At 43.0% G+C, this 21,757-nt stretch overlaps 1 protein-coding gene across 15 annotated transcripts in view; it reads left to right on the forward strand.

Moving 5' to 3' along the window:
• Positions 1–21,757, forward strand: part of BIN1 (bridging integrator 1) — a 117,776-nt gene that overhangs the window by 51,996 nt on the left and 44,023 nt on the right. For 11 of the 15 annotated variants that reach the window (XM_079968879.1, XM_079968871.1, XM_079968885.1 and 8 more), the window contains exons 3-9: positions 4,041–4,095; positions 5,315–5,409; positions 7,017–7,112; positions 12,988–13,095; positions 15,645–15,737; positions 21,267–21,352; positions 21,586–21,661. In XM_079968879.1, coding sequence (XP_079825005.1) covers positions 4,041–4,095; positions 5,315–5,409; positions 7,017–7,112; positions 12,988–13,095; positions 15,645–15,737; positions 21,267–21,352; positions 21,586–21,661 — 609 coding nt within the window. The remainder of the gene's footprint in view (positions 1–4,040; positions 4,096–5,314; positions 5,410–7,016; positions 7,113–12,987; positions 13,096–15,644; positions 15,738–21,266; positions 21,353–21,585; positions 21,662–21,757) is intronic. The other 4 variants (XM_079968884.1, XM_079968881.1, XM_079968875.1 and 1 more) reach the window with 1 other exon arrangement.

Here is a 21,757-nt window from a genome sequence, read left to right on the forward strand (position 1 = left end):
CACTGCAAAATGGACCGATTGTTTGCTGTGTTCCTGTGAAGACAGGCAGCTGTCTTTGATTTGCCCTGGGCTGAGAGTCTCTTTTTGTTACAGTCCATGCAGGCACATGGTGTGCTGCGAAAGTGGAAGAGATATAAACTTAGCTGTCTCTCTCATTGCACAGCGCTGTCATCTTTTTCTTTTTCCTGAATGGGGAGGGAAGGGGGGGGGATCTTGTTCTAAATACCTTGTATGTCCATTCAGAGAACGACAAGTGTGCTTCCTTTTTACTCTGCGAATGGCACGAGATCTCCCTCCCTCTTTGCTTAGAGGCTGACTTTGCTACGTGACACACAAGCCGAACATGACTTGTTTTTGGCAGCGGTGCTAACATTCCGGTGGTCTCAGGCCCCTCTGGAGTTTGACGAGCAGCACAACTGGGGATGTCATGAGGAGGAGGATTCTGCCTCCTAGGATGATCTGCATTCAGTTACTGTCCTTTGCACTACTTCCATCAGAATAAGCTGCTGTACAAAAACCTGCAGATAGCTGCATGCTTCCTCTCGCCATTAGAACCTCCCCCCTGGAGCAAAAGGTGTATAAATACATTTTATTAAGACCCAGCTGAAATGTCACAGAGTAGTGAGCAAGCTTCTGAGCCTCCCAGAACTTGTCTTCAGAGAAATGATTTCCAGTAAAATGGTAAAAATGGGGGCATGGGAGGAGAAAAGATGTTTCACAGCAGGATTTTTGAAAAAGACCCACGATCAGCAGTGTAAACAGAGTAGACAGTATATAGACTTCAGAATACTAGATCAAGACTAGGTGCAGAGCAGATTTTGGGTTGTGCCAAGGGCTACAGGGAAAAAGAAGCAAGAACTGTTTTTCAGAAAACATAATAAAGGTAAAGGTAAAGGGACCCCTGACCATTAGGTCCAGTCGTGGCTGACTCTGGGGTTACGGCACTCATTTCACTTTATTGGCCGAGGGAGCCAGCGTACAGTTTTGGGGTCATGTGGCCAGCATGACTAAGCCGCTTCTGGTGAACTAGAGCAGTGCACAGAAATGCCATTTACCTTCCCGCTGGAGCGGTACCTATTTATCTACTTGCACTTTGACATGCTGTCGAACTGCTAGGTTGGCAGGAGCAGGGACAGAGCAATGGGAGCTCACCCTGTCGTGGGGATTCAAACCACCGACCTTCTGATTGGCAAGTCCTAGGCTCTGTGGTTTAACCCACAGAGCCACCCACGTCCCTTAGAAAACATAATAGCCAGTAGCTATTTGCATCTACCTGTTGCTCTTTTATAAAATTCTTGATTAATGTTCACCTCTTATATCAGAATTGATGCAATGAAACATGAATAGTTAAGCCAAAAGAACAGAAAACAAGCTGCTCCAAGTACAAAATATTCCCAAGCTGAAGCTGACAATCCATGGGCAATATTGGCTCCTCCTTATGCATTGTTGGGCGATCTAGTTTTCTATGCAACTGTGGCACTGACTCACTTGCAATTGCTTGCTCAGATGTGATAGGCTCTTGATAGCTTACATAGCATTATAGTGGCAAAAAGTATCTGCTGTGACGGCCAATTAATACTGTTTGTGTACATGTCTAGAGTTCCTCACATCTATTAGGAACATAGATCGGTATTACTGGTTCACAGTGATATCCCTGTATTGAAGGGAGATGGGGACACTGCAACTTGAGGCTGAGAGAGTGACTTATAAATTCATTGCTCAAAGGCAAGCTTTGAACCAAGGGCCTTCTGCTTCACAATTCATTTTCTTCAGCTACGGCACCAAATTGGCTTTCAGTTCAAAGCTCGCCTTGGGCACAAGCTTAGTAGTCACATGAAAGCTGCTACTACCTCAGCCCCATTAGCATTATGGTAAAAGTATGTACCTTAAGGAAAACTTGCTCTTCAGCCTCCCCAGATGTTGACCTACTGCATTCCTTCAGGCTTGCATGCAAAAGATCCCAGGTTTCATTCTGGGATCCAAGAAAGCTATTTTAAGATATATTCAATGTAAGATACCAGCATCTGATATGAATGCAGCTGAAAGAGATGTGGATTGCCATAACTCAAGTGGTAGAGCATCTGCTTTGAATACAGAAGGTCCCAGGTTCAATCGCCAGCATCTCCAGGCAGGGCTAGGAGATGAACCCTTGTCTGAATCTTTGAGAGCCACTTCCAGTCAGTGTAGACCAGGGTTTCCCAAACATGGGTCTCCATCTGTTTCTGGACTACAGTCCCCATCATCCCTAGCTAGCAGGACCATTGGTCAGGGATGATGTGAACTGTAGTCCAGAAACAGCTGGAGACCCAAGTTTGGGAAACCCTGGTGTAAACAATGCTGAGCTAGAGGGACCAATGGTCTGACTTTGAATAAAGTAGCTTCCTATGTAGCTCACAGTGTGGGTGGTGACCAGGGGCAAGAATTTTCATCTGTGACACACTGATTGTAGAATTCCCTCCATCAAACTGGCTTTGTGTCTGCTTTGCTATCTCTTAGGTACCAGACTTGTAACTATTATGTTCTTCATAAATACCAGTAGTTTTATTGCATAGCCTACTCTTTCCTTTCAAGAGAGTGTGTGTTTGCATTTACTTTTTGTATTTAAGTTTGCATTCACTTTTTAAATTCTCACTGCAGACTTCTCGGGGGTGTATATTATTAAGAGTGGCACATAATGTTTATGTATTATAGTGCTTGCAAATGGATGCTTATCAAGAACTGATCCTGGTTTCATGCATGGCAGCTGCTGACATGACGCGCAGTTTTCTCATGCCTCTTTCTGTTACACCTGGAGTTGCTCGAAGGCTCCGCTTGTGCAGGGAAGCAGCCTTGCTCTGCTGGCAGGGAACAGGTGGGCTGCATATGCAGACATTCCCTGCTTGTGGGAGTGGTTGGCAGGGAAAGCATCAATGCTAAAAATAATTCCCAGCATGTTCTTTTGACTTACAGAGAGAGTTGTGGTTGAGTACAGAGCACCAGTTAGGGTCTTCTGTGGGAGGGAGGAATGCTAGAAATGATGTTGGGCATGGACTTGTTCTGTTGGTTAGAGAAGTGAGAATATGGTTACAGCCTACTTTGGTCAAAGCAATAGCTCATCTGCTCTCCATAGGTCAACCTTTCCCAACTTGGTATCTCCAGAGTTTTGGACAACAACTACCATCTTTCCTAACCAGTGGCCATGCTGGATGGGGCTGATGTGAGCCATAGTCCAGAATGTTTGGAAGGTACCAGGTTGGGGAAGCCAGTTTCTTTCTCCACTCCCCCCTTCTAACTTTTTATTTTGTGGTACTCATTTAGCTACAGAGACATTTGGGTGTGTAGGAATAATGAGCCTCTCTTGTGATTGAAGGGTGGAGGATTCCGAAAATGGAAAAGGGTTCCTTAAAGCAGCAAAGTTACTAGCTGAAAATGTTCGTATCAACTGTCTAAATAGCAAATCTGTTCTCGGGAATCAACTGTGAGCTGCTGGGATTGATTAAACAACCTTATCCATCCTGCTCCTTTCCTTTTACTGTAAACACTGGGGTTGGAGCACTAGACTGTTGAAATAAGGGAACACTCTCTGATTAATAAAATGACATCATAAAAAGTCCTTAACCTGGCACATAAGTGAAGGCTTTGTTTGGGGATAGTGTTCCATAAATGGAGCATCACCACTAAGAAGGCCCTCTCTCTGTTTGCTGCTCCCATGGTGAAAGCATAGTGAAAGGCTGATCCTAGAGATTAGGCAGGTTCACAGGGGAGAAGGCTGTTCTTCTAAGCATCCTGATCTTTGCAGCAGGGTTGGTGAATCTGTGGGCCTTCAGTTGTTGTTGAACTACAAATCCCACAACCCCTGACCGTTGACCATGCTGCTTGGGGCTGATGGGAGTTGGAGGCTAATAACATCTGGAGGACCACAGGTTCCCCACCCTGTCTCGAGAGCATGAAAGATCAACACCAGCACTTTTGATTAATTGTGCCTGGAAACAAACTGTTGCCTTTTATTTTATTTTGCTGTTGTGCAGCCTACTTACTGGTTCCATTTACTGTCTTTTCAGACAGAGGGAAGCAAGCTGCAGAAGGATCTCCGGACATACCTGGCTTCAGTAAAAGGTAACACCTGGAAAAATTGCTGTGATGTCATTCTCCCCACAGAAGACAATTCTAGAAATGCTCTCAGGGCTTGTGTGTGTTTTATTCATGGTGTCAAGAGTGGCCAGCATGGTGGGGCGATGCCACAGAACTGCCCTCCCACAACAGCGGAGTTACTGCTACTTACCTGGACAGTTCTGGGATGGGGTAAGGTGGAAGTGAGGTCAGGGCTGTATGGGTGCACCAGAGGGAGCACTGGATTAGGCTATGCCACTGTGCCTACATAGTCCCAACCACACCGTGGCATTGACCCCTCCCTACCCTGCTCAGGTAAGCAGCAGTGCTCTGCCCCACCACACTGGCCACTCCAGTATACCAGCCAAGAGGCACTGTCTGCATTAACTAGAGAAAACTTCACATACAGAACTAAGCAGTTACAGGAACTTTCAGTGGAGGACAGCAAATATCTGTCAGGGGCAGCTGCTACTTTGTTCTAATGTAGCATGGGAAGTTCTCATCCCCTGGGTGCATGCCACAAAAACACAATGTTCAGACAAGACTCCAGTGGTGTTTATAAATGCTGGGATCACTTGCTATCAAGGGATTTGCCCTCTGTGGCATTTCATGTGCTCAGTAACCGGTAAGTGGCATCTTCTATAAGATGCACTTATTCCTTTGATACAGGATGGAGTTTAGACAAACAATCGAAATGGGAAGCTTATCTTCTCAGTTGGTCCCTCTCTCCCCTTTCTCTTTCTAATATTTTTGTTTATATATAGGATCTCTAATATGCTTTCTATGATTATAGAGAGGGGAGAAGGGAGAGAAAAAGAAATCCAGTCCATTTTAAAAATTGACTAAGTAAATACTTAAAATGTAAACGCAAACCCTATCCCACCTATCTATCTATGTTCAGATCTAAAAATTGGCCACTTCCAAAAGTATTGGTTTACACATTTTTGAAACAAAAATTTATACTTCTCTCTTGAATGCCTGCACTAGAGGAATATATGTTATATATATAATGGCTCTTGGTCTGTGTGTGTGTGTGTTGCCTCTGTGTTATATGCCCTGCTTTGCTTGCCTTGGAAACATTCTCTTAAAGAATTGTCATGGGTTTGGGATAAGGCCTTGGTCAATAAGGAAGATACATTTCCCCTGTTCGCTTTTTGGGTTGGGTACTTGATGGGACGCTACTGTGTCATTGAAAATTTGGAGTCTCTTTTTTTCTATCTCCAAGCAATGCACGAAGCCTCCAAGAAACTGACAGAGTGTTTGCAAGAAGTGTATGAGCCAGATTGGCCGGGAAGAGATGATACTAACAAAATATCAGAGGTGAGGTTCTGTTCCATTAGCATCACTTATGTATTATGATCTGCATTCCCTCATTCATTCATAGGGACTATAGCTGTTGAACTGATTTTGGGGTTATAGCACAGTGACCTGGTTTGGACAACACCACTGTATCTATCAGTGCATGTATCCCAGCCAATGCAGCAAAATGTGATACCTGTGGATAGCTCAGTCGGTAGAATAAGTGACAATCTCAGGGTTGTGGGTTTGAGCCCCACATTGGGCAAACGATTCCTGTATTATAAGGGGTTGGATTGGATGACGCTTGTGGTCCCTTCCAATTCTACAATTCTATGATTCTATGAATAAATCTGCTGAAGCCTCTGGCATGCACACTGCCCCTTACCCCTTCTCCAGTGTGGTCCCAAGGAACTTGTTGGAGGCATCCTGTGTACAGGAGCGGTCAGTGAGGAGGCACTCCTGCCATTGTGCCTACACAGTATCAACCTCTTCACCACATCTCCCTCTTGATAAGCAGCAGGAACTCTGCTGCTGGGAGGCTAGGTGTGCAGTAGCAGCCCTCGCCACTGACTGCTCCCGATCTTGCTTGTCCATGATTTATCATTAAGACTGAAAATGTTTTAGTAAACTACAGTGGAACCTTGGTTCTTGAATGTAATCTGTTCCAGACGTCCATTCGACTCCCAAAACCGTTCAAAAACCAAGGCGCGGCTTCTGATTGGCTGATCTTCCTGCACTCAAGCGGAAGCTGCATTGGACATTTGGCTTCTGAAAACCATTTGAAAACTGGAATACTTACTTCTGGGTTTTCGGGATCCAGGAGCCGATTTGTTTGCCAATTAAGCCATTTGAGAACCAAGGTTCCACTGTATAGTGAAATTGACCACAGCTTTTCCCTTTCAGCTATAACCAAAAACTGTTGTTAGGTTTAAGTAGGAAGTGGGTGCTTCCTCCTTGTGGCCTCACCAGAGGAAGTAGGGGGAGAGTGGAGTGGGAGGAACATATGAGCCCATGGCTTAAGCAGGCTTGTTCTTATAATGTCATGTCATTGGAACCAGGCCAATGCATTCTGTGCCACACTACACCAGCCATGTGATCTTAAATATTCTGCATTGTAACAAGAAAAGCATAATGTTTCACCTTAAGCTATAATGATGCAGCTGTTGGTATGCATTGCCTCCCTTCTCTACTGACTGCTTCTGGCCCCCACCTGCAGCATGGCAGACAGAAATTCTGCAGACCCAGCTCTCCTTTGCTGGATGGGAGATGTAGTGACAATGAATTCTTTACCTGTTGAATTCCAGGAGGTCTGTGTAGCATTTGAAGTTACAGGAGCTTTGTAAAAGCGAAGAAAAAGAAGAGGTTAGGCATAGTTTCCATTGTTGTTTTTTTTAAACGCACACCTCTTTAGAAAGTAGATATAAGCATAACAAACATATTTGTGACATGTATGAGACATGTATCTTACAGGTACTCCTATCAGTGTATTGAGATCAATGGCAGCTCGTTGCTAAGTCTGGGTTTGCTCTCCAGACAAATGTGTGAAATGAGCCACAAGGAAGCATAGTGTTGCCATGTTTTTGCACTGTTGCTGCTGATAGATTACATGTTTCCTTATATTCTTCTAGAACAGTGACCTGCTGTGGACAGACTTTCATCAGAAGCTGGTGGATCAGGCACTGCTAACTATGGACACCTACCTCGGCCAGTTCCCAGACATAAAAGTATGCAGTTTCCTTTACTTTCTGTTGTGTTCCTTTCTTAAAAAATGGAGTTTATGTGAACTATGCATCAAGGAAGAGTTTTGTAAGGAACTCTGTGGGATCTTATCTTGTCTACTTTGGGCAATGGTGGAAATAACGACTAGCAGATTTTATCTATTTTTTGAGTCGTTCAGAGTGATGCAGAGGTTTCACCCTCAAACCTTAGTGATAAAGTAGACCACTGCGCAAGACTTGAAGATGAATCTTTACTTGCCAGGATGGCAACAACTGAAACCGAGTTCAATACAATTTGTTTCTCTCCCTTGAGCCCTAGAGAGGACTTCTTGCTCTAAAAACACAGTCTTCCGTAGCAATGAATAAATCATTAGTTCAGAGCTTGCCTGTCTTCATAAACACATGAAAACAAATACAATATGATTTTAAAACGCACAACCAATAATTAACATACTGCTAGCCTTGGTGTGACTAAAAACATAAAAACCACACTAGTAATCTGGGAGCAGTGTTTCTACTAGATGTTGGAGGGTAAAAGCCCTCCAGAACAATTCTAGTTTTTCATGAAACTAGTGTGTTGAAATGTGTCCTCCAAATTCTGAAAATATTTCCTTCCCTGAGAAGCAGATTTCCTTTTTCCCCTGCTTCATTCTCAGGGCAGAATTCCCTTAGAATTTTCAGTGTGGGTGGGGTTTTGATCTTATCTTATTGTTGTTCAGGGGCTGAGGGTGTCTGTGCAGTTTCTTTCCAGTAAACATTTCTGTAGGACATGGGCACCCAGGAAGGCTGCAGCATGCAACCACTGGTGAGATGATTTGTAGAATGAAAGAAAGAGCAGTGACAAACACTGACTGACCACCTCAAAAGGGAAGATAAGCACCACAAAAGCCTTGCACCCCCACCCATGAGCATTTCACTAAAGTTTTCTCTGTCCTTTTTTTTATAAATTTCAAATTCATTTTCTTTCCTCATTATTTGACAGAGGATGATTAAAAAAGACACATTGGAGAAATCATTGGCACAGCACCAGAGATAGAATTAGGGAGGAGGGGGCTAGATGAATCTTATTTGCAATAAGAGGTTTGCCAACATTATAGAATGTGTGTTGCATCAGGAAGCACTATTCAGTATGATGAAAAAGATTCCTTGCTCAATTTCCTGGCAGATGTTAACTTCTGTGTTACACTGCCCCTCCCCATGTAACATGCACAAATACTTTCTTTTATAGTTTCCTCTTTCAGATACATAATTTTCTCCCCCTGCATCCAATTCTGATCCATTTATCTGATGGCCTTAAGCATATATAAGATTAGCATGGGAACAAGATCTGTTCAGGGTTTTTTTTGGTCTCATTTAATTTCTACACTCTAATAATAATAATAATAATAATAATAATAATAATAATACATGTATAATGAAGTGGTACCTTTTCTTTACTTTGCCTAAAGCTCTTTAAAAAATCAAAAGTCCTAAAAGCCAACATCGGACTGTGCATATTTTGTGCAAAAATGCACATTCTGCACATCACTTGCTCTGCATCACAAGAGCTGAAGCTGTGCATGTAGAATATATTATGTAAACAAAGACTATGTAAATCTTAATTTAATTTATGCAGTTCTGCAATATATATATATAGATGTGAATTAAAGAAAGTTCATTTGAAAAATTTCAAATAAATAAATAATGCATTTGTGGATGAATTATTCTCTTTTGTAAATATATGAAGATATAGCTATTTTCAGCAGAAGGGTCCGGCTTCTTATTCTTTCTCTCCTTCCTTTAATACCCCCTCTCCCCTGAAGGAAACATCATAACAAGGAATCCATTATTGCTGGCTATGTACTTTTCAGGGATGGCTTGCATCTGGCAAAGTTATTTGGGGGGGGGGAGTTTTTTTTTAAAAAAGGCATAGATTTGCTAGGGATAATTCCAGTCCTCTCTTGAGAACTTTCCCAAATGCTGGATTCTATCCTGTGACTGCTCCTCTTCCAATTCCTGAATGGCTTTGAGAAGGTTGAAAAAAGGAGATGTATTTGCCATATGGCAGTACTTGTAACTACGTTCCCACATGGAAAAGGTCAGCTTGGCTTTCTCCCAGTGAAATCAGATACCCCGTTTAACCCCCTTAGCTGAATCCCAAATGGGAGACAAAAGCAAGCTGCCTCCCTTCCTCCTTCAATTAATCCATTCTGCAAAAGATACTGTGTTTATGTGTTTTTTCCTCCATTTAGTATCAGGCAGCTACACGGATAACCTGTGGCTGTAGTTTTTCTTTAGTTAGTGCCATATGTAAGTTTCTGCCGCCCTGGTTGGCCACTTGCTGGAAACTCTTCAGCAGGAACAGCTTAGAGCTCAGGAGAGCCTCCTTTTCATAACTCTGTCAACAGTCAGTGGCTGTCAGACTATATATATAGAAATTGAGGGCTCCCCCCTCCTCAGTTTAGAGTTCACACTCTAGTTAATTTGCACCCAGAAGACCCCTTCTGCCTGGGGTATGGGAAAGTGTTTTTATGAATGTATCACCCTTGGGTGGTTGCAGGGTATTAAAACATCTGTATTTTAATTAAGGAAATGCAGAAGCTACATTAATTCCTTGGTGTTCCAAAGGATCTTGAGATTTCATTGAGCTCCTCTAAATAGTGGGAAGGACTTCCACTGTTATTGTTGTTTACTTAGAAGTAATAAGTTCCACTGAATTTTGCATGGTGTTCCAAAGTTCAGTGCGCATAGGATTGTAGCTTTGCAGCAGCACAGCATAATTCTGTACACACTCCCTGAGACTAAGCCCAATTGAACACATTGGAACTTAGTTTTGAGAAAACATCATATTGCACTGTTAGGGGCCTCCTCATTTCATGGCATTTCATCTCTCTCTCTCCCCCTCCCTCCCTCCCTCCCTCTCCACCCTCATCTTATTTATCACATGTGCTCAGGAGGGTGTACATGGGGTTATCCCATTTTTAATCCTCATAGCAACCCTATAGATAGGTCAGGTTGAGACTTTGCCCAAGTTCATCTAATATGGGTCCTGAACCCAGGTCTCTATTGTCCATGTACAATAGTTTCTCCACTCCATCCCACTCACTTTTCTTACTATTAGTTGAGAATGTTTCAGACAGTAGAGGTGAAATAACCAGCTGTTTTACATGCATCTTTTCCATAACCACTGAAATGTTAGTAGGTGAATCTTTCTGGTGGCTTTAAAGGCCTTTTTAATTTAAAGTGGCTTCCTTGTTAAGAGCATCTGGAATCTGTTCTGGTGTTTTTAATTCCGCTGAGTTCTTGAAAGATGCCCAGTGGCTGCATTCAGTGCTGTACTGGGAATTTAATTAAACCAGAGATGGATGAAGCATGAATGAACTGCAGCTGGTCTGGCAAGCCCAGGAAAGGGGTGAGAGTGTGCACAATGGACAGACTGAGAAATAGATGCAACAAAAGCCACATGTTCTTAAAAGAGGACACTGCGTAATTCCTTGAAGTGTTTACATGGTTTGTTGTTAGACTTGGCAAACGTAACACTTCATGCCAGTTGTTCCTGAATTGTCACCTACTATTTGAAGAAGTTTAGCAGTTATTGAAGAGGGCGGCTTCTGACTGTGGAATGTGATGTCCAATCTACCTTCAGTGGGTTTTGCCACATTTATTTTATTTATTTCATTTGTGTATTGCTTCCCATGAAACACCTTGAATTGATGAATAATAGAATAGAAGCCCAGTGCAGATAGAGTCTGGGATAAGAATCTCCATGTCAAAAGGCTTGTAGAAAACAGAGGGTCTTCAACAGATGCTGAAAAGGCAGTAGAGACAGTGGCTGTCTGATACAATCATTTGATTTGATGTTTTTAGCACCCGTTAAAGAATTACCTCTTCATCATGTCCTTTTGGAGGAAGTTAATCTGGATGAGATTAACTATGAATTGACATCTGCTTTCTCTATTGTACTATGGATGCTATTTTAATGTTGGTTTTAAATTGTTTATTAGCGTTTGGAACCACCTTGTGATCATAAGTGGTGTACAGTTGTACCTTGGATCCTGAACGCCCTGGAACTCGGACGTTTTGGCTCCTGAATGCTGCAAACCTGGAAGTGATTGTTCTGGTTTGTGAACGTTCTTTTGGAACCCGAACATCCGATGGGGCTTCTGCGGCTTCTGATTGGTTGCAGTAGCTTCCTTCAGCCAATCAGAAGCCACGATTTGGTTTTTGAACGTTTTGGAAGTAGAACGGACTTCTGGAATGGATTCCATTCCATTTCCAAGGTATTACTGTAATAGGAAACTGAATGTACGAACATGGACCACTTTTGCTGTGGGAAGATGGTTATAGCTTATATAATGTGATGAACTGCTAATGGGGGTATAATGTTGTTGTTTTATTGTGTTTAGTGTTTTGATGTTTTTGTAATTGACATTTTAAATAGTTAATATTTTCACCAGCCTTTTAGAAGGAAAGGCCGAGGTACGAATGCTTCATAAAAATAAAACCAATCTGTATGGGCTAGGTTAGGCTGAGTAAGGATTTGTATCCCATGGAGGTTACTGGACCGTGGAGTCAATCAGACCTTTCCTTCTGGTGCAAAGAGCTGATTCCCCCTCTCTATGTGCCAATGTCCTCAGGGTCTGTGGGGTGACAAGCAGCTGCATTTGGTGTGAATTTGTGTTCTGAAGATTGTTCCTTGACTTCCAGACACTTTCAGTGTGGGAAAAACTACTGACCCCTGCTAGTGCTCTTTCAATTGCTAACATGAATTTAGAATCACAACTCAGTATTACTTGCTCAGTATTACTGAATGGTCAGATTTATTTAATTTCATCCTGAAAAATAAACAAAAACCTTTTTTGACATTTGACCATATAAGGGTGGATTTAAAAGAGTTTCTGCTTGGCAGAATGACAAGGAACATTTTTTATGTGGGAAGTTGCCATTGGAGATCATCCTCGATTGTGTAATAAAATGGATACTTAAAAGCAATGTTAGCGAGATATTGGCTAATGCCTGTAATTGATCTCAATATTTACAAACAATCTTGTTGAACAACTTACCTCTGTGCGAATGGTATATACACATGCAATGAATGGTGGGGTCAGGGAAAGGGGAATAGGGGGTTCTTTATCTGTATTTACTATTGTATAATCCGTCTGGTACGTTTCCACAGCCACCGAATTCCCGTAACGCAGCACCCGCTTGACATTTACTACTGAAAATGCATGAATAAAGACGAAGAAAATTACACAGCATTCTTGCTAAATAGTGAAATTTCCTTGCTTATTGCCTGTTAAGGATGCTGCTATACTAATGCTAATTGGAGTCTTTCCATGCTCACAGTGGCGTAGCGTGGGTTGTCAGCACCCGGGGTAAGGCAAGTAATTTGCGCCCCCTAACCCGTGGATTTGTGCCCCCTAACCCGTGGATTTGCGCCCCCTAACCCTAACCCCCAGATGTTGCGCCTGGTGCGGCCGGCCCCCCCTGCACCCCCACGCTACGCCACTGCATGCTCAAGATTTATGTAGTTTGTAGCCAAAATCACTCCACTGATACACAAAAGAGAAGCACTATCAGACTCTGTGTAACCCTGAAGTATTCACACACACACACAACTTTATTTTTCAGGGAAACCCTCCTGAAATTCCCTCTCTAAAAACTCTCCAGTTCTGTAATAACTCCTGTGTAGGGAAAGGTTGAATGGATGTCTTTTGATTTCTACTGACCACCTTGCCACTTTAGAATGTTTCAGTGTAAACAATTGCAGAGTGTTGGCATCCTGAGCAGTATGTATGTGAGCTGTAGACGACTGTAAAGATAATTAGTCCACTAATTAGCATGGCTTTGGTGTTCAAATGATATTTTTCTTCCTTTCTTTCCCCTCTCCACCTTCTTCCAGTCTCGCATTGCTAAGCGGGGAAGGAAACTTGTAGATTACGACAGTGCCAGGCACCATTATGAATCTCTACAGACTGCAAAGAAAAAAGATGAAGCTAAAATTGCCAAGGTAAAGTGCCTTTGATCAGATATGACATCCTAAATCACCTCTCTCTCTCTCTCTCTCTCTCTCTCTCTCTCTCTCCTTAACTAAGTAATTTAGGATATTGTTGGTGGTTTTGTTTTTTCAAATATGAAACTACTACTATTTATTTTCCCTTAGAAGAAAGTATAGTATTAATATGTTAATGTCTCTAGCTATGTCCATTTTCAGAGCATTTCATAATAAATAAACTAACTTTCTTTCGTCAGAGAACGTATCCTGTTACAAGTCAAAAAAGCAAATGGTAGAACATACACAATTCCTGAAAAATGTGATTGAAAAGCAGTGCAGAAGCTGATACTTTACTGCACAGATGGTATGTCAACAGGTGCCCGTGGCTGTACTGAGATGAAGGAATTATGTAAAGGAAGAAAGGGAAGTCTTCGGAGGATGGAGGCTATTGCAGCCTCAGTAGGGAGAATGACTCCAGGAGCTACCCTTCCTTGGTGGTCTCCTTTTCTTCTCAATTGTCAAAGCATCTAGGGCTTCTGGCTGAGCCCATGCTCTTCTGATTGGACAAATCATGTCCTGGCGCCAGGCTGAAGCACCAGCTAGCAGCAGATTGTTCCCAGGCCCTAGATATGCTCTTGGGTACATTGTCCTCCTTGAAATAAGGAGCAGCTCTGTTTTCCCATAAAAGGCCACTTCAACTGTTATTGATGAAGCAAATTGTGGGTGTTATGTGGGGTGATTTATGAGTATGGCATCAACACCTGCTTAGAAACTGGGTTTCAGTATCTTCTTGATTCACCTTCTCTTCATAAATGTTCTTTTTGCTCTGAAAGGGATAGACATATAATTACTGGTGGATAATTCTTCTATTCTCATACTCATGGCCTTCTTGTATACTTGCTATCAGTAACAATGCAGAACACAATCTTATGCATATTCACATGTAAGTGCCACTGTATTCAGTGAAATGTAAACTTTTGCATAACTGTACACAGTATTGCAGTGACTGTAGAGAAGAGTATATTGATCGATGCCATATTTCCTTTGGGGAGAAAAGGTGAAACAGATTTGTAGTGTCACTGTTATGCACCTGCCAAGGTCACCTACCTCCATTAACAAGAGCTCAGGGACTTACACCTCTGTTCCACCATTTCCTGTGCTCACGTCTTGTGAGTGCGTTTGCATAACTGTACACAGTATTGCAGTGACTGTAGAGAAGAGTACCGTATTTTTCACCCTATAGGACGCACCGTCCCATTAGGCACACCTAGTTTTTTTGGGGGGGGGAAATAAAGGGAAAAAAATTATTTCCCCCCCAGGCACGGGGCAGGGGCGGGGGAAGCCCGAGCTTCCCCCGACCCCAGCCCCCAAACAGGCAGCTCTCTGCAAGCTGTGGGAGCCCAGCGCTGGCTCCCGCTGCTTGCGGAGAGGTCTGCAAAGCCTGGACGTGCTGAGCTCAGCGCACGCAGGCTTCAGCATGCAGGCAACTCTCCGCAAGCAGCGGGAGCCCAGCGCCGGGCTCCCGCTGCTTGCGGAGAGGTGCAGGAAGCCTGGAGAGCGAGAGGGGTCGGTGCGCACCGACCCCTCTCGCTCTCCAGGCTTCAGCGAAAGCCTGCACTCGCCCCATATGACGCACACACATTTCCCCTTCATTTTTGGAGAGGAAAAAGTGCGTCCTATAGGGCGAAAAATACGGTATATTGATGCCATTTTTCCTTCGGGGGGAAAAGGTGAATCAGATTTGTAGTGTCACTGTTATGCACCTGCCAAGGTCACCCGCCTCCATTAATAAGAGCTCAGGGACTTACACCTCTGTTCCACCATTTCCTGTGCTCACGTCTCGTGAGTGTGTCTCGTGGCATGCATGAGTGATGTGAGCACATCATGTGGCGTGCGCTCATGGCAAGTGTATGTCATTGTGGGATATTGAGGGGCTCCAGCCCCCTCCTTGAAAATTTTGCTGGCAGCAAGGCCCCTTGGCCCTCCTGTCTGGTGCCCATGGTGGCAGTGAAGATCTACTCACAGAGAGAGGAGGGGCATCTCTGTACCAACCTGATGTTTAAAGGCACAAGAATCACTCTAAAGAGCAGACTTCTCCAGCTGTGTTTTATAATGTAACATTAAAAATGCTGCAAATTCTGAATAATCCGCATGGCTGTAATAATGATGTCTCCTAATCCTGTCTTTTCTTAAAAGTTGCTGGTGTCTCACAGAGGGGGATCCATCTTCCTCCAAGCTGGGTTTTGTTGCTGTCTAAATGACTAACAGTTTCTCCTCTGTTGCTCTCTGCAGCTGGAGTGCTCGTAAACGCTGCTGGCCTTGGTGTTTTCTGACCATGGAGCATTAATTACTGCTAGCCTTGGCATGCCACGTAGGATTCACCCTTTGACTTATCTCTTAATGCTTCCTTTCTCTCCTGTTTGCCAGGGTTTGTTGTCTCAGCCTGGCCTGATAACCCTCTTACCGTTTGAGATTTATATATATATATATATTTAAAAAACAAAGTTCTCAAAATCTGTCCCGTTTGTTTTCTTGTCTTTGTTTTGAAAAACGCTCTCACACAGCCTGTCTCGTTGCTTGAGAAAGCTGCGCCTCAGTGGTGCCAAGGGAAGCTGCAAGCACATCTCGTAGCTCAGACTAATCTGCTGCGGAACCAGGTGACAGCCGAGCCCACCTTGCTCTCTAACCCTGCATGCCCTCTCCCTGGCTGAACCCCTCTGCTGTGCTCTTCACCCTCAGGCAGCATTCACTCTGCTAAGCATCCTTGTAAGGCACTCCTTTTCTCCAAAGAAGTGACTTAGGTTTCAGTACATTGGAATAAAAATGTAATACAAGGAGACAACACCAAACCAACTTGCATTTTATTCTTAGAGCAATGTTTGTTTTTGTTTTTGTTTTTTAAAAAGACTCTGTAATTTCCCAAACTTGTTTTCTTTGTCGGCTATTCCTGCTGTTAAACAAATTTGCCACCAATATTATAGTGCAATGCCTTGCACATCAGCCAGATTGTTTATGCGACAACCAGTTAGAGAATAGGTTGAGAGGTGTTGGGTTAGCTCCACCCCTTTCTTGGCCTCAAGACCCAATGCCCTAAGGATCGTTTCCTCCACACATGGATGCCAACTGGTGGAAGTTAATCAGGAATGATGAGTTGGTTATGGAGCTTCCAGTTGATTATATTTGGTATGGTGCTTCTTGTTTCTGAGACAATACATGGATGGATGGGAGATAAGGTTGATGTTTAGGTGACATGCAGATTTCTGCTGCTTATATAGTTTTCCCTTCTCCTGTCACTCAGGTGTTTTCCTGTCATAAAAATCTTCAGAAAAAACTTCACAGCAATACCTCTCCCCATTTGCTCTCCCATGCTAAAAAATGCTCCGGTCTCACTGAAACATCAGCCTTCTTGTCGCTTTGTCCATGGTTCCCATTCCACAGCCATTCTTCTCCTTCCCCATAAACTGGCCATTAATTCATGAGAATTTCTCTGCTTGAGCATCCCAGGGATGATAGCACTGATGCTTCTGCTACCTCTCTTCTTGCCTCCCTTCCAGCTCATTTGGTCTAAGCATATGACAAGTTGGGGTGAAGAGAGTCTCTTTTCCTTAGTTTCCCTTTCTTAGATTGCCTGCAATATCCTTTGTCAGTTCCTGCTTCCCTTTTATAGATTTTAGAGTTGCAAAGGCACCCCAGTCATTCTAGGAATTCTACTCCTGCAGCATCTTGGATGGGTGGCAATCCATCTTCTGCTTAAAAATCTCTAATAAAGGAGAATTCACCACTTTCCAAGGGAATCTGTTTTATTTTCAAATAGGTCATTAATTTTTTACTTTGTCTTGTGGTTTGGCTCCTACCATCTGGATCAACAAATTAACTTCATCTATATGACAAGCTTCCAGATATTTGAAGATGGCTATCATACATCTTATTTTATAATTCAGCTTCCTCTGAAGTCCAGAGGTTTTGTAACTGGATCTGGAGCAAGCTCTAGGAGGGATTGTACATATTTCCACTCCTTCTGCAGTGGATTAGAAACAGGACTGAACTCTGAAGCTTTTTCTAGCTTCTAGTTTTCCAAAATCATCAGAAGGGGGGGCAGTTGCCAGTTAAAATGAAATCCTGGCGATAATCCTTAAGATTCATGGACTGGTTTGGGGAGGAGTTCTGTAATAAACTAATGAAAGTCACTGGACCCCAACTTGTCAAAGGAGAGGGAAACTTCAGCCTCCTTATTGGAAACCCTTCTGGCACAAGGCATTCCTGGGAGTGGGGAGGGGAAGATAGATGATGCAACTGGTAGATGAGGAACTGAGCAACAGAGGAAAGAAAACAAATACTCTCTTAAAGGGCTGGAGGACAATAGCTCATTAGCTTGGCTGGAAGGAACCACATTTCTTGTATGTTCACAAGGAGCTGGTTACTGAGTTAATTGCTACTTACAAATTTGGAGTTTTTTCTTTGCCCCTCCCCAATCTCTCTTACACACACACACACACACACACACACACACACACACACACACACAGCTCCCATAGGTTCCCTACTGTGATACCAAGAAGCTTGCAAATCAATGGAATTATGTGGCCCTCCAAGCCCCCACTTTGTCCATTTTCCCTCTGACTGGTCCCTTGCTGTGATTCTGTTGTGACAAAAGGTTGTTGTGCCCCCACAACTTGTCCTTAAAAATAGAAGGGGCACACCCACTCTTCAGTAATGCCTGTTTTGATATTCCGTCCACCTTCAGAGGGCTGACCATGGGTCAGTGCAACCCCCTGTCTTTAAATGTTTAGCTACCCCTACCACAAAAGCTAGCATTTGGCTACTCAGAACTTTATAGGAGGCTGCTGAAATGTTTGGGGGCAGCTTCTAGAAATAGCTCTCCATGCATTTGTTGGTTTGGGAATTGGGGATTTTATGTTTTACTAGGTGTGTGAAAAGCTGCAAAATATATCTTTAGGCTTGGCCTAGTGAGAACAGTCTGGCTTCAGTGAACTATTAAGACCTCAAAACAGAGACTTCCAAATCTTTAATTGAGTTACCAGCTTCTTGGTTTACTAGAGATCTTCCTCTGATGTAAAGTTTAAAATCACGATCAAAAGGATTCCATTTGCTTCTTTCTGGGCTGGTGTGTGTGTGTGTGTGTGTGTGTGTGTGTGTGTGTGTAAAACTGCCCACTTTGCTGTATCAGGAGATACTTAGCAGGCTGTTGACAGGATTCAAGATCTGATTTAGTCCTACTTCTTCATGTACAAATTGCCTCAGTTTGTGCAACATCTTAAGCCTGTCAGCTACTGACCCATGGGTTGGACTACATTCCACAGATCTTTCCTGCTTTCTGCTATCATTTCAGTCTTTTAAATCAGAGTCTTAAAGCGAATTCTTTGGTGTAGACCGAGGCCCCTTTGCTCCTCAAGCAGTTAAACTTGGAATGTGGACACTTTAAAGATAAATGTGGGAGATGAGCTTTTTGAGAGCTACGCCAGAACCAAAGTTACTTCTCAAGCAGCATGTTCTCTTCTGGAATGTGTTCAGATTTGAGGGTGATGGGTGGGGTGGCAATGGATAGAGACTGATGCTGACTGCTTAGGACAGCAAATTCCTGCCCTCCTACAACTCACTTGAAATGCTGCTGACTAAGAAGCAACACAGAAGCTTGCCTCATGAAACAGGCCCAGAAACAGCACATCTCAAAGTGGATATGGCAAGCAAACTCCTGAAGCTTGCTGGATAGGATATGCTGCCATTTCATCTTGCTGAGTTGGGGGCTCTCTTAATAGGGGCAAAATCTAATCAAATCACACTGGAGTCTAAAATTTGACTGAATTCTGAAGCCCAGTGTTAAGAATCTGCAAGCAGGTTATTGGGTTGGAAGGGTGAAAGTACCTCAGATAGTTAGCAGCAGGCCTTAAAGGATGCTGTTTCTTGACCACAAAGCACTGTGCCTGTATTTTAAAAAAGGCAACACAACAATAAAAAGCAACTAGAAGAATTAATCTCCTAAAGATTAGTTGGACACAGGAGAACCAAGAAAAGCAGATGACTGACACAACTGCTTTTATGTGCTGTCGTATACATCATAATTTGGGCATTTAAGTGTTTCAGGCAAGGGTCTCTTTCAGCCTTACTTGGAAATGCCAGGGATTGAACGTGGGACCTTCTTGTATGCAGAGCAGGTGATCTCCCACTGAGCCAAAGTCCTTCCCTGTGGATAGGTGTGCCTCAAATTCCATTATGTATCAGTTTGCTTTGAGCTTTCCAAAGTGGCAAATTATTGCAAATATAAATATTTGGTTGGGCAATGTCATCTGGCTGCTTCTGTGCTACCCACATGATCCTCCTCATGGGAAAACCCTAGAATCTTGGCTGGACCCCCAACTCTCTTCTTGCTTCTTTCTAGAGTGAATGTTGCCTAGGGTGCTTCTTTGTTAGTGCATATTGGGATGTCATAATAAGTACACACTTGTATCAATTGCTTTTTTTGATTCTCTGAGCTGTCGAGCACAAATGGTTCTACCTGGCAAGAGTATAGAAGCAGTTTAGTACAGTACTAAGAGACAAAACTATTTAGCAGACTGCTAAAGTTAGCAGACTTTTACACCATAATCCTACTTCTGAATTTTGGCCTATGATCAATTTAGTAACCCCTAAACAGAATTTAATTTAGTTTTCTCAACATAAAGATAGATCTGTTTTTGGCTTCTGTCTGTCTGCCCAGAGCAAGAGTAAATTAATTAAATCATTGATTCAGGCTAGCTTTATAGTAAACACCTTGTGTAAGAAATACTACTACTACTATTACTAATATAATCTATGTTTTAGCAACTAAAAGTTTATTTTTTATATTAGCATCCTAGACCACTGCAATCTCCCTTATATTTGTTGGCAAGGACAGGAAGTCCAGAATACAAGCCTCCTTTGACAATACAAATATCCAGAGGTTCAGTCCATGACAATGATGCTTTCTATAAGTGATCTATAGAGGCTTGTGGCATTGTGACATTTTTGCTCTTGTGGTGGAGTATGAGTAAGTTGCTTGCATTTTTTTTCTGTTAACACAAGCTGCTGAATAGATAAGACTCGAGATTCATTGTTCATCCCAGCTGTGCTAGGCTTTTTGGTGCACCAAATTACATTTATGAAACAGATGCATTATAACTGTGCCAGTGATAGCTCTGCCTAATAATTTCAGATTCACACTCGGACAATTATTGCAGTATCCACCACTTTCCTAGAGTACCACTTTCCTAGAATCTGCAGCTACACATTGGCATTCTCATCACTACTGGGGAGGAGTGAAAGGCCATGCAGAAAATTAATAAGTATTGTGATCAAAATAATAAAGAGAAACAACGGACTGTGAGATTAGAGTTAATTTAGATTCAGGATCCTAACTGGAAAATGATTGGAGAAGGTGACCAAGACTCTACAATGGAAGTCATCAAGAGTCAGGGAAATTAATTACAAATTCCTGCAAAGATAAACTGAACTTGCAGGGGGTGGGGAGTGGAAGTGTCATAGGGCTCCTGGAAAACACTGGGAAATTTCTAATAATACCCTTCAGTCTGAATTAGCACCCTGCTAATATCTTTGATGTTACTTCATAACACAATTGTTTTCTGTGGGGAGCAGGTTTTGAGCTTAGAATATTTAGCCTGGGAGCTATTTTCGTGTGTGTGAAGTTCTACAATGTAGGGAAGCAGGATTTTGGAATGCTACCATTGAATTGCTTGTGAAAACTCACAAATTGCTACGATCACACTGCTTAGATTATATGGATGGGTACCATAAGTCTAAGGCATAGAGTGGCTTTGGAAGTAACACAAAGTAACACGATGCAGACATTGAGGAACAGGAAGTGCATGGGACAGAAACTCTGCTTCCTCAGCATCCACATCACATCTAAAGCCAGTCTCAGAGGTCACTGCCAGTTTCTTCCACTCTGATCATTAGGGCTTCCCTATGCCAGCTCCGGGCTGCAGATGAGACTCCTACACACACTCTTTACAGAGGTGGATTGTAGGGTGGATGGGAAGAGGCTCCTGGGCAGAAGATCTATAGAAACCCAGTTCTTGGAATGCCCTAGTCTTGACCCGCTTACGGAGCATGCAGCAGCAAGCTCATGTAAGCCTTCCCCTGAATTGTACCCCAGAGGCTGTGCATATCATTGCCCCATCCTTCCTCTCTAGGCTGAAGAAGAATTAGTAAAAGCCCAGAAAGTGTTTGAGGAGATGAACATTGATCTTCAGGAAGAACTGCCTTCACTATGGAATAGGTAAGCACATGCAGTAGTTAACAAATTGTGTTCATGGGGGATGTGGTTAGAGGGGAGGGGTAAAGATATCTTGACTGATTCCGGCCATGATGTCTTGGTCCACTCAGTTCCTTTTGCTAAGTGGAAACTCGTAAGCTTCAGTTCCACTGAGCATTATGGCTCTGCGAGTGAATAATTGGAAGAAAAGCAGCTGCCCATGTCTTCAGTAACTTATATTATGTTTTATTTTCTAGTCGTGTTGGTTTCTACGTCAACACATTCCAGAGTATCGCAGGTTTAGAAGAGAACTTCCATAAGGAAATGAGCAAGGTAACAATGGGTGACATTCTTCCTCTTCCCCCTTTGGGGACCATTGATGCTAATCTGGCTTCTCCCCCATGCCTTTCCTCATCCACTGTAAGAGAG

The sequence above is a fragment of the Podarcis cretensis genome, assembly GCF_951804945.1.
Source record: "Podarcis cretensis genome assembly, chromosome: 1".
NCBI classification, from domain to species: domain Eukaryota; kingdom Metazoa; phylum Chordata; class Lepidosauria; order Squamata; family Lacertidae; genus Podarcis; species Podarcis cretensis.